The 14801-nt window shown below is 55.5% G+C and overlaps 1 protein-coding gene across 3 annotated transcripts; it reads left to right on the top strand.

The window, feature by feature from the left end:
- Positions 1-2185: 2185 nt before the first annotated feature.
- Positions 2186-14450, top strand: NPTX2 (neuronal pentraxin 2). Of its 3 annotated transcripts, none has more exons than XM_082429789.1 (5): positions 2186-2801; positions 4406-4616; positions 9784-10028; positions 11758-11937; positions 12969-14450. In XM_082429789.1, the coding sequence occupies exons 1-5, from the start codon at positions 2376-2378 to the stop codon at positions 13194-13196; spliced, it is 1290 nt and encodes a 429-aa protein (XP_082285915.1). In that variant the 5' UTR covers positions 2186-2375; the 3' UTR covers positions 13197-14450. The 3 variants fall into 3 exon arrangements, with proteins under 3 accessions (XP_082285915.1, XP_082285914.1, XP_082285913.1); XM_082429788.1 differs by having other exon boundaries at positions 4400-4616; XM_082429787.1 differs by lacking the exon at positions 12969-14450 and having other exon boundaries at positions 4400-4616; positions 11758-12962.
- Positions 14451-14801: the final 351 nt, after the last annotated feature.

Below are 14801 nucleotides of genomic sequence, written 5' to 3'. Positions count from 1 at the left end.
ATACCCTGTTAACTAAGCCCTCTAATTATACTGCCTCCAAACAAAATAACATCTTAAATGCCTGGGTCGTTCCATCTGGGCTTTGGCAGTTTCACTGATCACTTCTCATACCGGAAATCTTTTGAGAAATTTACGAGTAAATATTTTGGGATGTATGCTTTGTTATTTCTATGTCTTCTTGTACACTGTTTTCTTTATTCAGGAGGAAATTAGAAGTCTGGAAATACACTTGATTTACTTAATTATTAAAGGAACAAGCCTCTATTTCAAGCTGTAAATATGAATCTATCACTCTATGCCAAGAAAGGATATATGGGAAAATATAGGCATACTGCCCTAATTGTCACATCCAATTAAGATCCACCCAGGTCTATGAGTTAAAAAAACATTGAACCTACAAGAGAAAATTGAGAAGTCAAATCCTTATCTGGGTAATTCTGAACACGTCTGGATGCAGAGCCTTGCGGAATAATCTAAAATGTGACATTTTATAAAGTGCTTTGCAACCTTCTTACCTTCATTATTGCAATTTGTGTATATGAGGGCTCATTTGAACTTGGGGAGTTTTCAAAGAGTTGAAGTAAGAAGGATGTAGGAGGAACGAGTCTATTCAAGGTCATACTTACAACCTGAAACTGATACCTCCGGGTGGTGCGGACCAACAGAGACATTAGCCCATTAGCCACCCACCCCCCACTCCACACCTTTTCTACTATAGTGAATATTCTTACCTGAACCATCATCGCTTCCACTGTCCTCTGCCTTGAGTGTTGTGTAGACCAGATTTCCTGTCTCTAATGTTTATGCATGAAGAGATCTTCACGTATAGAACTTTTTCTTGTAATTTAGCAACATTATCCTTGAAAACCCCACAACTATTTCCATAATGGAAGCTATTGTTTGAAGTGCAAAGCAGGTCAAAATTCGGTTACTGGAGATTAATCACTGCAGTCTATTTCATATTATCGTAATAATTTCATTTACTTTGATACGGTTTGTTTTCAGAATCAACCTCAGCTTCTGTGCAGAAGTGACAAATCCATTTGTTTCTCGTATAATGGATAATATGATTAATGACCTTGCCACAAGATTCCTTAGAAACAGAAAAAAATAAAGATTTCCACTTATAATGTGCAGTAAACCAGCTCCGTCTGTAGCTTTGCATCAAAATCTCTCTGAACTTGTTTGTAAACCACAGCCCAGATTCTGAAACAAATTTGCTCCTGCCTTTGGGGGTTTCTGTCCGTCGATGTACCCTCCAAGGATCTGAGGACGGTGGGTTCTAATGGGGAAACTGGACACGGTGGGCACCCCATTCACAAGGGTGACGCACTGTTTCACCACATGGCGCCATCTCGACGACTGCGGTCGGATCAAGGCCCATCCAGCCCACGCCTTGCTGCAGAAGGTCACCACCCCGTGGGCTGTCGCCGGACCCGCACGGGAGAGCCCTGCGCGTGGCCTCGAGACTCCGGCCCACTGCACGCCCCTAGCTGGAGGCAACGTGGCCCGAGGGTGCGCGGGCGACTCCTCCTCGCCCTCCCGCATCTGGCGCCTGTTTCTGGTCCCCGCAGACATGAGAATTCTTTCCGAGACGGGGACGGGGACGAGGCCGCGGAGGGCGTCCCGGAGGCGGCCGTCGTGCGTCTCTTTCCCGCCTTCTGAGTGAGGGGGCCGCGGGCGGGGGGCGACGGCAGCCCAGGGTTCCAGTCCCGCCCGGGCGCCTCCTCACTTTCTCCACTTGTGAAATGGGGGTCGCCCCCGCCCCGGGGCTGCGGCGACCGCGGAGCGAGGCCTGGCGCCGCGCCCGCAGCCCAGAGCCGCCCCAGGGGCCGCAGGGGCACCAGGGGGCTCTTGGCTTCTCCACAGCCCGCGACGCCCGCGTCCTCGGGTGGGTCCGAGGGGCGCCTGGACACGCCGGCCGAGGCTCCTGAAGGCACCCAGGGCCTTTTCTACCTCAGCTCCCCGGTCCTGGGGGACCCGTGGGCCCAAACTCGGGCCCTCAGCTCGGGCCCACGCACCCACCCCCGGTCCGCCGCTCCGCCGCTCCGCGAGTAGGCGCCCCGCCCCGCCCCCTGCGTGACGTACACCAGGCCGGGCCAATCAGAGCTCGCGGCGCCGCGCCCCATGCGCTGGGGTTCCCCCCTCCCTTCCAGCTTAAGAAAGGGCGCTCGGGCCCGGCCTGGCCAGAGCGCGGAGCCAGGCAGTGTGCGAACTGTACGACGACTGGCTGCTCCGCGGGCTCCCGCGCTCAGGCTGCTCTCGAGCGGCGCGCCCGGCCGCAGCCCTTCGCGCAGGCGCCCCCGCCGCCCGCCCCGACGGCGCCCGCTAGCCCGCCCGCCCGCGGATGCTGGAGTGAGCGCGGCAGCGGCGGGATGTTGGCGCTGCTGGCCGCTGGCGTGGCGCTCGCCGTGGCCGCCGGGGCCCAAGACGGCCAGGCGCCCGGCAACCGCTTCGTGTGCACTGCTTTGCCCCCGGAGGCGGCGCACGCCGGCTGCCCACTGCCCGCGATGCCCATGCAGGGCGGCGCGCTGAGTCCCGAGGAGGAGCTGCGGGCCGCGGTGCTGCAGCTGCGTGAGACTGTCGTGCAGCAGAAGGAGACGCTGGGCTCGCAACGCGAGGCCATTCGCGAGCTCACGGCCAAGCTGGCGCGCTGCGAGGGGCTTGCGGGGGGCAAGGCGCCGGGCCGGGCGGCCTCGGGCAAGGACACCATGGGCGACCTGCCGCGGGACCCTGGCCACGTCGTGGAGCAGCTCAGCCGCTCTCTGCAGACCCTCAAGGACCGCCTGGAGAGCCTCGAGGTAGCAGGGCGAGGGGTCCCTGGGGGAACGTCCCCGAGGCTCAGGGCAGAGGAGGGGCGCATGGTCCTGCCACCAGGTTGTGCGGAACACGGCCGCCCGGACGCGCTCTGAAGCAGGGCGAGCTGGGTTTGGGGTCAGGGGCGTTCTCGGTCCTGCTCCGGAACTTAACTTGCTTGGCTCGCATCCCTCCTCCCCACCCCCTTGCTGGAAGGGAAGGGTTAAATCGCCCCGCGCGCCAGGACTGCCAGCTGTGCGGCCATTCACTTCCCGAGGTCCGGGCTGGCGAACGCGGACGGCCTCCTCTCTCTCTTTGCAAATCTCCGAGTCTCCCCTAGCAGGACGCGCTCGTGAAGCTTCTGTCGGGTGATGTGAGGCTGCCGCGTGAGGTCAGCAGCCCTGGGCGTCCGGTGTTTCTTTTTATAAATCAAGTTGGGCTGGACTAGAGCAGGTGGAGGTCCGGGGGTCTCGGCGGGAGGCGAGCGCGGGTTGGTCACCGGCCATACTAGACGCGCCTTGGAGGAAACCTGGTTAACTTCAAAGCCACTATGCCCAAATTGCGCGGATCTGAGGTGCCCTTCCCGATTGCTTTGGGGGAAGGGACCTTATTCCCTTCTCTCTTGGAAGGCGTATGCAGTTTGGAACTTTGAGAGAGAAATGTTCATTTAATTTCTATCTTTACTTTCCGCCCTGTTTAAGCAGTGTGGATGTTTCTGTTATACACGTTTACCAAAATACTACTTCGCAAAACAAGGTTTCAATTACAGGTGGTAATTATTGCAAAATTACTTGAGAGTTTCCCATGGCATGATGGCTAAATACAGTATTTCCAGCATCTGTATATCCTTTGATTCATTATGATTAATAACAGCTAACATTTCTGGAACACTAAATATGCGCCAGGCATATTATCTAATTTTAACCCGTGCGACAACCCCTTGAGGCAGATCCTATAATCTGCATTTAAAATTTGGAGCACTTAGAGTAGAGGGGGTAAATAGCTTGCCAAGGACTCATGGCTAGACAGTGGCTGGCTGCCTTCAGAGCCAGCAAAATGGTAGAGGAGTGAAAGAAATAAAAGCAAAGATTTCTGGAATTCAGAATTGTCACGCTTTAGAGTTTTCATTTTCCAGTAACATCCCTGCAAGCCTAGTCACGCATCTTTGTGCCATACTGGAGCTTGGGGAGGTTAGATGAAAGCTCATCAGTTTTGAGGACCATTTGATTAACTCTCTCTCTCTCTTTTAATTCTAGCTGTATTTTGGTCTTTACTTGAGAATGATAGATGTTGGTTAAATTTTTGACCTTTCAGTAAGAGGAGAAAAACAGCTTTCCCGGAAGGGAAATGAGATTCCTAAGTTTCAAATATCGCAGCAGAGCAATTCTTGTCTGACTATGAAATCCTTTCCATACCCCCAACCAAAAAAAAAAAAAAAAAAAAATCAGTGAAATGCTCCCCTTCCTGCCACTGGCACGACTGAATACTCCCACTTTGGAAGCTTCTTCCTGTGTGGGGGGGCCATTAGAGCTACATCTCACAGTTTCTTTTTAACTGGCCTTAATACTTCTCCCACTTGTGTCCCCTCCTCCCCCACCAAAAGCACCAGCTCCGAGTGAACGTGTCCAGCGCGGCGCTGCCCGGCGACTTTCGGGAGGTGCTCCAGCGGCGGCTGGGGGAGCTGGAGAGGCAGCTGCTGAGCAAGGTGGCCGAGCTGGAGGATGAGAAGTCCCTGCTCCACAACGAGACCTCGGCTCACCGCCAGAAGACGGAGAGCGCCCTGAACGCGCTGCTGCAGAGGGTGACCGAGCTGGAGCGAGGTGAGTGCTTCACCAGTGTCTCTGTCTCCCCTTGGCTGACATCCATCCGGCCCCCCAGCCCACTGTCCTCCTTCTTGGCTGCCACGCAAGGAAAGTGGGGCTCAGAGCAGGGGAGGGCAGGCCGGGAGGGGTCAGCAGCGCAGCCCTCTTGCCCATTGACAGACCAGGCCACTCCCAGACCCCTGCCTGCTGACTCTTGGGCAGTGGCTCTGCTCCCGAGTTTGCTCGGCTCTGAGCTGCTCTTCCGTCACCTCTGAACCTTCAGTCCTGGGTGCAGAAAACCACCTGACTCCTTACCATCCAATCAGCAGTCCACCTATCCCTTCTGCCTCTCACTTCTCAGACGAAGTGTTGCTTTTTCAACCTGAGTCATCTCATGGTGCACAGAGTTGGGGTTTCTCCCCCACAGGTGGGCTGATTTGGCCTTGTTGGCACTTGTCAGAGATGGTGGGGACGGAGGCGGCTGATGGCTGATGGGAGTGGCCTGGTTTTCATCACTTGTGCTCAGACCCCCGTTGTCAGCGGTGGTTGTGGCACTACATGGTTTGTGGATGTTTTGTTTTGTTTTGTTTTTTATAGTCTGTAGTTAGACTTATTCATATTCCTTTTATTGCATGATAAATTATAGGAATATCTGACTTAACAGAGGTACTGTAGCTCTGAAGATTCTGGAAAGGATTCCTCAGCCAATTGTAATAGCAAAATAGTGCTCGTAAACAGAACTAGGTTCTGGTTAGGAAAACATGTCCCGGAATCCAGCTGGGTCAGTTGTGACCAGCCAGGTGGCTTTTCTTTTAGCCAAGTTAGAGACCATTGTACCTGATTGGTTGTACTTATGTAGTCCCAGCAAGAAGTGTTTGTGCTAGCCCAATTTCCTCCTTGCCCAGTTGTGGCTGATGAATTTAAACTGGATTGCTAGGTCTCCAAAGAAGAGCTTGTCATTAATGTCTTTCTAGGGTGAGACATTACTGAGCACTTTCCATTTGTATTATTCCCACTATGCGAATCCAAACTTTCACAGCATGCATGAACAGCAAGCAAACAATCAGGGTGACTGATAACAGCCATTTCCGGAATTAACCCTGCCCTCAGCCCCACTGGCATTGTCCGTGGAAAAGCAAGACACTCAGGATCAGCTCGGACAAACAACCTAATCCCTGACCTCCTGCCAGGTGGGCGTTTCAGTCCCTTCTTAACTAGCCCCTGCGGCAGATTCTGAGTATCTTCTCTGCTCACATTCTGGTGGGTAAGTTTCTTCCACAAACAGGAAGGGGAGGGATCAAGGGCCCTAGATCATTCAGATTGCACTGGGTGTGAAGTTTTAGGTCTGCTGGTAGTGGATATAAGATTGTAGTCTTTTCAGATACACTAACCTGACAAGGGCAATTTCTCATGACTCAGTTTTATGAATGGGTAGGTGAATGTCCAGTGGCAGAATGTCCACTTACTCCTTCAGCGACGTCGGCTCAGCAGGGCCAGATGGAGTCACCCAAGGGGATAGTGTTTCTGTTTCATTTGATTTAGTCGCTTTTACAGCAGCATCCCAGAAGTCACAGGTCTCCTTCATCCCTTTCCTGTTCTCTCCCTCCAGAAAAGTCTGTCCTTCCTTCCTTACTCTTATTATTACACTTGGATTCTTGAGTTAAAAAAAAAGTCCTATCTGCCTCACCTCCGTTGCTGGGTGACCTCAGGAAGCTCATTAGGTCTCAAGAGCCTTCCCCGGAGGCAGGGCAACTGCAGCTCAGGCCTTTGTCACAGGACAGCAGGAGAGAAAGGCAGCGTCAGGGCCAGGGGAGGGTGGCTCAGGTTCCCTTGCCCAGCCTCGCCCTCATGGGACCTGGAACCTGCAGGCTGAGGGAGCAGGGACACTGCAGTTACTCAGTAGCTTGAAGCAGGGTTGGTTGTAGAATGAGGGGAGGGCTTTGCCAGAGACCTTGGTGGCTGTATACCTCGCTTGGCATGGCAGCCGAGTGGCTACAAGGAGGTGGGTTAATAGAAGTGGGTTAGTAGAAGTCCACTGAGTTAGAGCGTGGAGACAGGATTCCTGTTATACCCATTTCATAGACCAGGAAAGTGCTCCGAGGTTCTCAGCCAGACGTGTCATGTGGGGAGAGGGGACCGGCTGGTGACCAGCAGCAGTCACATAATTCCGCCCCTCCCCGTTTTGTTCTGCGACTCCAGGGGGGTTGTGAGTTTCACGTGGCTTCCTCTAAGGTTCTTCATCATGGCTTGGGCCACCCAGGAGTTGCCACTTTGTGACTCTCCCTCCCATCCTTAGCCTGTCTGTTCACAGCCAGAAAGCAACAGTCAGGCCTCGTCCCAGCCGGTCCGATTCCCGCACCCACGCTCTTTGGTGCTACGGAAAGCCCTCAGAGCTCGCCTGGCCCAGAGGGGAAGTCCGTGTTCGAACTAGAGCTGGACTCCGCAACATTAAGTGCCCTGGCTGGCCATTCTTGCAGAGCCCGCAGGCCCTGGCACTGAGCGGCGGCTCAGCTTTCGCTGTCCTCTGCCTTTTGAGCCCACCACGAGAATTCTCGAATCCTGTTTGCTCCACCCAGCCGTGGGATGAGTCTTTGAGGAAAATTATCATCTGCTGACCGATTTGCCTTCTGGGCAGTTCTGAGTTTATGTCTGTCGTGTATGAGACAAGTGTGAAGGGATATGTGAACTCCCAGGCCCCAAATGTACCACGAGTAGAATACACACTGTGTTCCTCAGAAGCATCCTGCTGAGCCCAGAGGAGACAGACGTCCACCATATGCAAAGCGGGGGCTTTGGGGTGCTGTGGCCTTCGGTGCATCGTCCCCTGCCCGTTAAGTGCCTGTTCTGCACCAGACGCTGGCCTCTGAGTTCCACATTCTGTATCCTCTGTAGCCCCTGCAACAGCCCCGTGAGATGGGATTTAGTTAGACGAGAGACTGAGTCAGAGCTAAGTGATGCCTGCATTCACGTGGCTGGCAGACTGCAGAGCTGCGGTTGAGGTTAGTGGTGACCCCGGAGGACCAGAGTCATGAAGACTGCAGGCTGGAGGGGCATGTGAGCTCCGGCCATGCTGGCCTCCCAGCCCAGTGGTGCACATCCAACCCTGCGTGTGCTCCTGCCACCCAGGTCCCACGGGTGCTTGTTTTCTTTACTGTGAGACCTCCTCATCTGTGGCAGCCTCCAGACCCGGGTCCGCCGGCCAGGCAGAGCCGAGCTCGCAGTTGAAGTAGATGTTGGAACCCTTGTCTCTTTGGCCTCCGGCCACCCCCCTCCTTGGCTTGTCTGCCACCTGCAGTCTCTGATTTATTGGTCAGGGCTTTTAATTCCTTAATTGGTTTTAACTGAGTTTCCTCTGAACCTCCAAGCTGTTTTATATAAATAGAGGGCACCGGCTTTCGAGGTATGGCCACCCCTCGGCTCTCCCAGCTCTGATGAAACCTCTGTTGTCACCGAGCTAACGATATTACCGACACCGAGCCTTATTCAGTCAGCAAGCCTGCCCGCCTGCAAGGAGAGAAGCCATTTCTCTCTATTAGATAATCACATCTCGTGAAAACACGAGCATTTGCAGATTAAATACTCGCAGCTGCGCGTAGTGGGAAGAGGGACTTCCGTTCCTGGTTCTGTGACCCACGGGCTGCGTGACCTGGGGTAAGTCCCGCGGTGCCCCCACTGTGCAACCTGCAAAATCGGGGAGTTGGGGCTTTCTGGTTCCCTCTCTTAGCTCTGCTTCAGCCTCTTGTGGGGCCCGCGTCAGCCTAACCTCTAGCCTGGCCCCATCCTCGGCTGCCCCAGGCAGCAAGGTCTTCCCGGCCCTCGCGGGGTGCGCCACAGCCTTGGGAGGTCAGGATGGATCGGGCAAGACTGCACAACCAGCAGATAGGAGTAAACAGTACGTGTGAAGCCCAGATTCTAGTATTTCTATGCTGCCTGTTCCGGAGGGGTTGGAAGGGTGACACTGGGCCCTGCTGCCTTCCTTTGCAGAAGGTCCTTCGGTAGGTGTGAACCGTGGCACCGAAGAGCTTCTCTCACGTGTTCCTTACCGTGGCAGAAAATGAGTTTGGGGGATCGTGACGGAGAAAGTTCATCCACTCTGGGTCCTGTTCTACAGAGAGGGGCAAGAAAGGGACAGATTTAGTCCGCCAGTGACGTGGGCAGTTTGGTTCCAGGCCGGGAGAGCCTGCCTGTCTTTGACAGAGATGGGGACCATCTGGCCCCTTGTGGGTGCTTAATAAATACTTGTTGAATGAATGAAGGGCGTTTAGGTTCCTTCCCTGGCAGCGCCTGGTCCCCAAATAAGAGGGAAGCTTTTGCCGTGACAGATCCCGGAGTCGGCAGTCCCCTGCAAACTCTGAGATCTGTGATAACCAGGCAGGGGCTTGTCTTCTTGCGTGTTTATTTATGATGTTGCCATTAATTCTGAGCTTAAATCAAAACTGTACTGAAAATGGCTTAGACCTATTTAAGAGTATCACTCGTTTTCAAAAGGTTTGGGAAGTGCCATTTATGTGGGGACGGCCCCAGGCAGGCCCCAAGGGTCAAGGCCCTGGCGGGTGGGTAGCCTCCGTGGAGAGGGAGCCTCTGCATTTCCCTGCCTCCCATTGCTTCCAGACTGCAGGAGATGGTCCGTCAACTTGGTTTCCTCTTAAGGAGGGCAGGGCAAATCATGAGCAAAGCAATTCACACCAGGGATTTAGTCCAAAAGCCCCTTCTGAGTTAAGTTGTAGTGTCGAGTCACGGGTGCCTGGCTCCGTCGCCTCGGGCGGTGGTGGTGCTTCGGGGGGAGAAGTGACATGGACTCATTGGGGGACAAGTGTCTATGGAGCTCCTGGGTTCCTGTAAGATGTCCTGCCTCCAAGCCCAGCAGGCCCCTGACCCAGCCCTGCTGAAAGGGCCGGGATTTCAAGCAAACAGTGGAGGGAACAGGGTTTCTGGCTTAATTTACCCAGAAAGTTAAGTCCAGCTTGCCCCTACCCACTTCCTTGAGCTTCCGAGAGTGAGGATATGCCCGTTTCCCACTGGAGCTTCAGCACTGAACAGCAGCTGGTCAGTAGCAGGTGCTCCACTGCTTGGGGGACCCGCCAGTAGGCCGGGCGGGGGTCCAGGTGGGCTGCCCTCTGGGTTGTGGATGAGAGGGAAGAGAGAGGGGTCTCACATGCTGCTGCCCCTCTCTCCCCCGCCCCAGGCAACAGTGCTTTCAAGTCGCCTGATGCCTTCAAAGTGTCCCTCCCCCTCCGCACGAACTACCTCTACGGCAAGATCAAGAAGACGCTGCCCGAGCTGTACGCCTTCACCATCTGCCTGTGGCTGCGGTCCAGCGCCTCGCCGGGCATCGGCACCCCGTTCTCTTACGCGGTGCCCGGGCAGGCCAACGAGATCGTGCTGATAGAGTGGGGCAACAACCCCATTGAGCTGCTCATCAACGACAAGGTGAGGCCTGCTGGGACGGCCACCCCCCCATCCCGGCGGCTGCCGAGGTTGGGATGTTGCAGGGAGCCTGACGTCTGGCCACGGGGCTGTCCTCCTCGCAGTGGGGACAGTTTTGCCCTGACTCAGTCCCACTCTGGGCAGGTGGCTGGGTAGGGGGCAGGGGGCAGGCAGCTGCAGCTTGTGGAGATCCAAGCTGTGAATCCCGCCAGGAAGCAGCAGAGGGTCCAGGCACAGAGGCCCCGGAAGGAACAGAATGAGCTGGGTCTCTGCGTGCTCGCCTGAATTGTCACGGACCCTCAGGCCGGTCAGTGAGGGCTGTTCCCCGGGGCTGCACCGATTAGGGGAGGGTGTGTATTTGTGTGTGTGTGTGTGTGTGTGTGTGTATGAGTGTGTGATATTTCTCATGAGCACATCTTTTAGTGGGGGGGGGCTTGAAATATATTTACATACAATAAAATTTACACTTTTTAGTGTATAGTTCAACCAGTTTTGACAAATGCATACAATTATTGAATCCACCACAACTAAAATCTAGAACAGTTTCATCTTCCCTCCAAATTCCCTCATTCCCCTTTGTAGTCACCTCCTGCTCCTACCCCAGCCCATGGCAACCACCCACCTGCCCCCACCCCTCTAGTCCTGCCTTTCACAGAGTCAATGTCCCCTTTCTGATGGACTGGCTTACTTCGACATTCAGGAACGCGGTCTCCTCAAGAGATCAGCTCTGAGCATCTGCGGGACCCTCCAGCAGCCTCACCTAAACTTAAGTCAGGCTCCACGTCACCCGAACTGCATCCTCACACCCTCCTTGCTGGAGCTGAGTGGTGAATGGCTGCACCAGCCCGCAGGGCGCTCCCCAGGCAATGGCCTCCCACCCTGTCTGTCTTTACTAAACCGCCCTGGCTGGAACTGAAGTGGGAAACGCCGTGGAATCCACCTTCAGGGCTCCTTCCAGCGGTGACCACATCCTTGATCTAGGGATTAATTATTCTAAATAACGCCCTTGGACGAGGCAGGGCCGAGAGCCTTGTTTTCCTCTCGGTTTAGATGTCGTGTAAATAGCCCATTCCTGGGAGGGAGCTCCGGGTTGCTAGGACACCAGCAGTAACAACAGGGTGCTTCACAGGCGAACTGGTCTGTAGAGCACTCACAGGGCTGCCAGGAGACAGTGTGGGTCGGAAAGGCCCTCCCCCCAGTTCTGTGTGCATCCCCCACCCCCCTACACTCACACGTAATTGAAGGTGCTCCTCACAGGAGGACACACATACATGCAGATCCCCAGGTGCCACTATGGCACTTGGGACTTTGCCTGCAGAGGGTGGATGCCTGGCCTGTTTTCCAAAGAAATTGGTCCAGTAGAGTCCTGACTTCCCTTTAGGTTCTCCAGTGAGGGATGTTCAGGACCAGTATGCAGGGTGGGGAGCCGTCTGTCACATTTGCTTGGTCTGCACAGAATCCTAGGCCCTTAACCAAGCCCAGGTCCAAGGGTGTCCAGTTGAAAGCAGGTCACCCTGGGGTCAGGGTGTGTACCCAGGCTGCCCCTTTCCTCTTAAGAGTCTGTGACACACGTGGTGTCTCCAGCCCAAGGGTCACTCTGAGCTGGGCAAGGTCGGGCATGTTACCCACAGAGCATAGAAGGGGAGCAGCAGTGGGCCCAGGGGCTCCGTCCCCCCAGGTCAGACTCCTGGGAACCCCAAGGGGGCCCTCACCTGCGCGTTGCCGCCCACAGGTTGCACAGCTGCCCCTGTTTGTCAGTGACGGCAAGTGGCACCACATCTGTGTCACCTGGACAACGCGGGACGGCATGTGGGAGGCCTTCCAGGATGGGGAGAAGCTGGGCACCGGGGAGAACCTGGCCCCGTGGCACCCCATCAAGCCGGGGGGTGTGCTGATCCTCGGGCAGGAGCAGGTGGGTGCAGGTGGGGTGCCGGGAGGAGCGGCTGGCAGGCCAAGCGGCACACGGCCGGGCCTGCGGGCTGCCCCTGGCCCTGCTCAGCTGTCTGTCCGCCTGCCGGACCTGGACCTGGCCACCGCAGCACGACGGCCAGCCTGGATGGCCAGCGTCCCTGCCGGCTCAGCCCGTGCTATCCTGTGGCCTAAGGGGCTGAGAGCGGGGATGGGGACACATCCTGCCCTTCCTGGCAGGGACCGAGTTGGTGTGGTGGGTTCAGACAGATTCTAGAATGGAGTCTGTCCGATACAGGTGAGCAGGAGTGACCCTGGAGTCCCAGGGTTATGTAGCGACCCCGGGCCATCTCTCCAGCTGTTTGGCCTCTGCTGGCCACTGCATTGACTCCGGATGCCGGGCGCTGGCTGGTATTGTCATCTTCCAGGAGCTGCCAGCTCAGGGTCGTGACCCTGATCCCCAGCAAGGGCACCTGGAGAACAACACCTGTGGGCGAGGTGGGGCCAGGCCTCAGAGACCGTGCTCAGAAAACTCGCCATCTGGGGCAGAGGACGTCTGCTCTCGGGCAGATGAGAATTCACGTTTCAGTCTGTGTTTGGGGTTTCCTGGTGGAAAACGGGGGAATAGACTTCAGGTCCTCTGGGGGGTTTTGAGTCTGGGCCCTTGGCTCTCCCCGCTCCCCACTACCCTGTTTCTTCTCCCCTGGGAGAGGCTGGGAGTCGGGAGACCGGGGTCCAGTCCTCGCTCTGGGGCGTTGGGCAAGGATCTCTCTGCTTAGTTTCCCCTCCCTAAAAAGGGGCCGGTTTGAGTCTCGCCATTTCCCAGGCCTGACATGCCCTAAAGCTTTGGAACGGGCAGGAATCAGTGGTCACGGGCTGCGATCTGAGTCGGGGAGTCAGGAAAATGCCCCAGTCCCCATCTCCCTCCCAGGCTGGCGTCCCCCCACCTCCCCTGAAGCCGGTCACACACTGGGACAGGTAACAGATGTGTCTGCCTGTGAGCCTGCCCCGATACAGTCTGTCCCTCTTTCCCAGGACACGGTTGGGGGCAGGTTCGATGCCACGCAGGCATTCGTGGGGGAGCTCAGCCAGTTCAACATATGGGACCGCGTCCTCCGTGCACAAGAGATCATCAACATCGCCAACTGCTCCACGAACATGCCGGGCAACGTCATCCCCTGGGTAGACAACAACGTGGACGTGTTTGGAGGGGCTTCGAAGTGGCCGGTGCAGACCTGCGAGGAGCGTCTCCTTGACTTGTAGCCGCCTGCTCCTCTGCCCAGGAGGCGGGGGTCGGGCCGCTCCCCTTCCTCCCCCGGTGGAACCGTGTGTAAACCTCCTGCCGTAGTGCGCCGGGACCCCCAAAGCCCGTTCCCAGGGCATCTCTAAGCCTGAGGCGTTTGTCACCAGCTTATTTGTTCCTAACCAAGATTTTGTTGGTTTTGGGGGAGGGGGAAGAAGCCCTGAGCCGCAGGTGGGTGGATTTGTGACTTCTGCTGTGAAGGGACTCTTGTCCTTAAAGCCCTGTTCAGCACCCCTGTAAATGCTAGCGCACCCCAGCCCTGCCCACCCTCTCGGATCCTTGGTGTCTCGTGTGCGCCGTCTGTCCGTCCCCTTCAGAGGCTGTGCATCCGTCCCGCTGGAGTGGCCGCGTCCCTTGTGTGTTGAGTACACCCTGCTGTCAACTGAGCACGCAGCAAACCGCCCCCCCGTTCCACCCTCCCCCCAAAAGGGCCTTTCTCTTGATGTTCTTTACGCTGTGAATCTTTCCGTCCCAGGAACTCTTGAGTTTACTGAGGAAGGCGGGCTGCCCGGACAATGCCCTGCCTCCTCCAAGGTGGGGGGGGGCGTCCATGGCCCCAGAGAGGGGGCTGTGAATGGGAACTCAGAACGGAGAAGGGCCATGGCAGCTGTCCCTCCCCCTCTGTCACCTCTCCCTCTGACCCGTGCTTTGGCAGAATCCTGGTTGGGTATGGCTTTGAAAGGTGTCTTTTCTCCACTGGTGCCAAAAGTTCAGTTGCAGCTTTTACAACCATTCGGTGTGGTTTGGGGAATTGATTTTTTTTTTTTTTTTCCCAACAGAAAAGAGCAGCCATTAGCTGGCTCCCATGTTTGATGTCTCGCCCCACTGTGAGGAACGTGCTAGTTTTTCTTTGTTTTTTGTGTTTTTTTGGACGTGCTAGTTTTAACTCATGTTGATTCCTGTAAGCATTTGACTGTCTCCAGTATTTCCCCCAGAATGTTTTCAGGAAATGGATGTCATTTGGCTGATGTCTACTTAGTGACTCCAGGCTGATTAATTTATTGGACAGAGGTAGTAATTTATTTTAAAGATAACGTGATTAGTGGGGAAATTTATACAGCTAAATATTATATATTTTATTTTTCATACATGTTTGAAGTGCAAATCTGTGGATATTCCATTTGTAGGACCAAGTCGACATGCCCATCCTAACACTGTATGCTACAAGAACTCTTCTGATGATGGAATTTTGATTAAAATGCACTGGAAGATGCCTTGATGTCTGCTTTCTCCTTGTCCGGGGCTGAGGGCAGGGAGGGCTGGTGCTTTGCTGGAGGTTGTCCTCTCTGGTTAGCCTGGGCCGAGCCCCAGGGGGTGGCCCCAGGGGAGCTGAGGACGCTTGGAGGAGGGTGTGGTGCTGGACTGCGCCCTTCCCTCCTCAACTCCAGGCTCCATCTGGGGATGCCCCGCAGGCTCTTCCCAGCCTCTCTGTCCCCAGCCTGTCCCTGTCATCTCAACTGGGAATCAAGCTTAGCTAGATGACCCTCAGCGCCCTGTCTCAGGTGTGACACCTGTTCAGCACCTACGCTGTGTGCTCTGCATTAAAATCTCATTTAATCCTGTTC

This window comes from Balaenoptera physalus (genome assembly GCF_965194825.1).
Source record: "Balaenoptera physalus genome assembly, chromosome: 16".
Taxonomy (NCBI): Eukaryota; Metazoa; Chordata; class Mammalia; order Artiodactyla; family Balaenopteridae; genus Balaenoptera; species Balaenoptera physalus.
The sequence above is the reverse complement of the archived record's forward strand: the minus strand, read 5'-3'. Positions and strand labels throughout refer to the sequence as shown.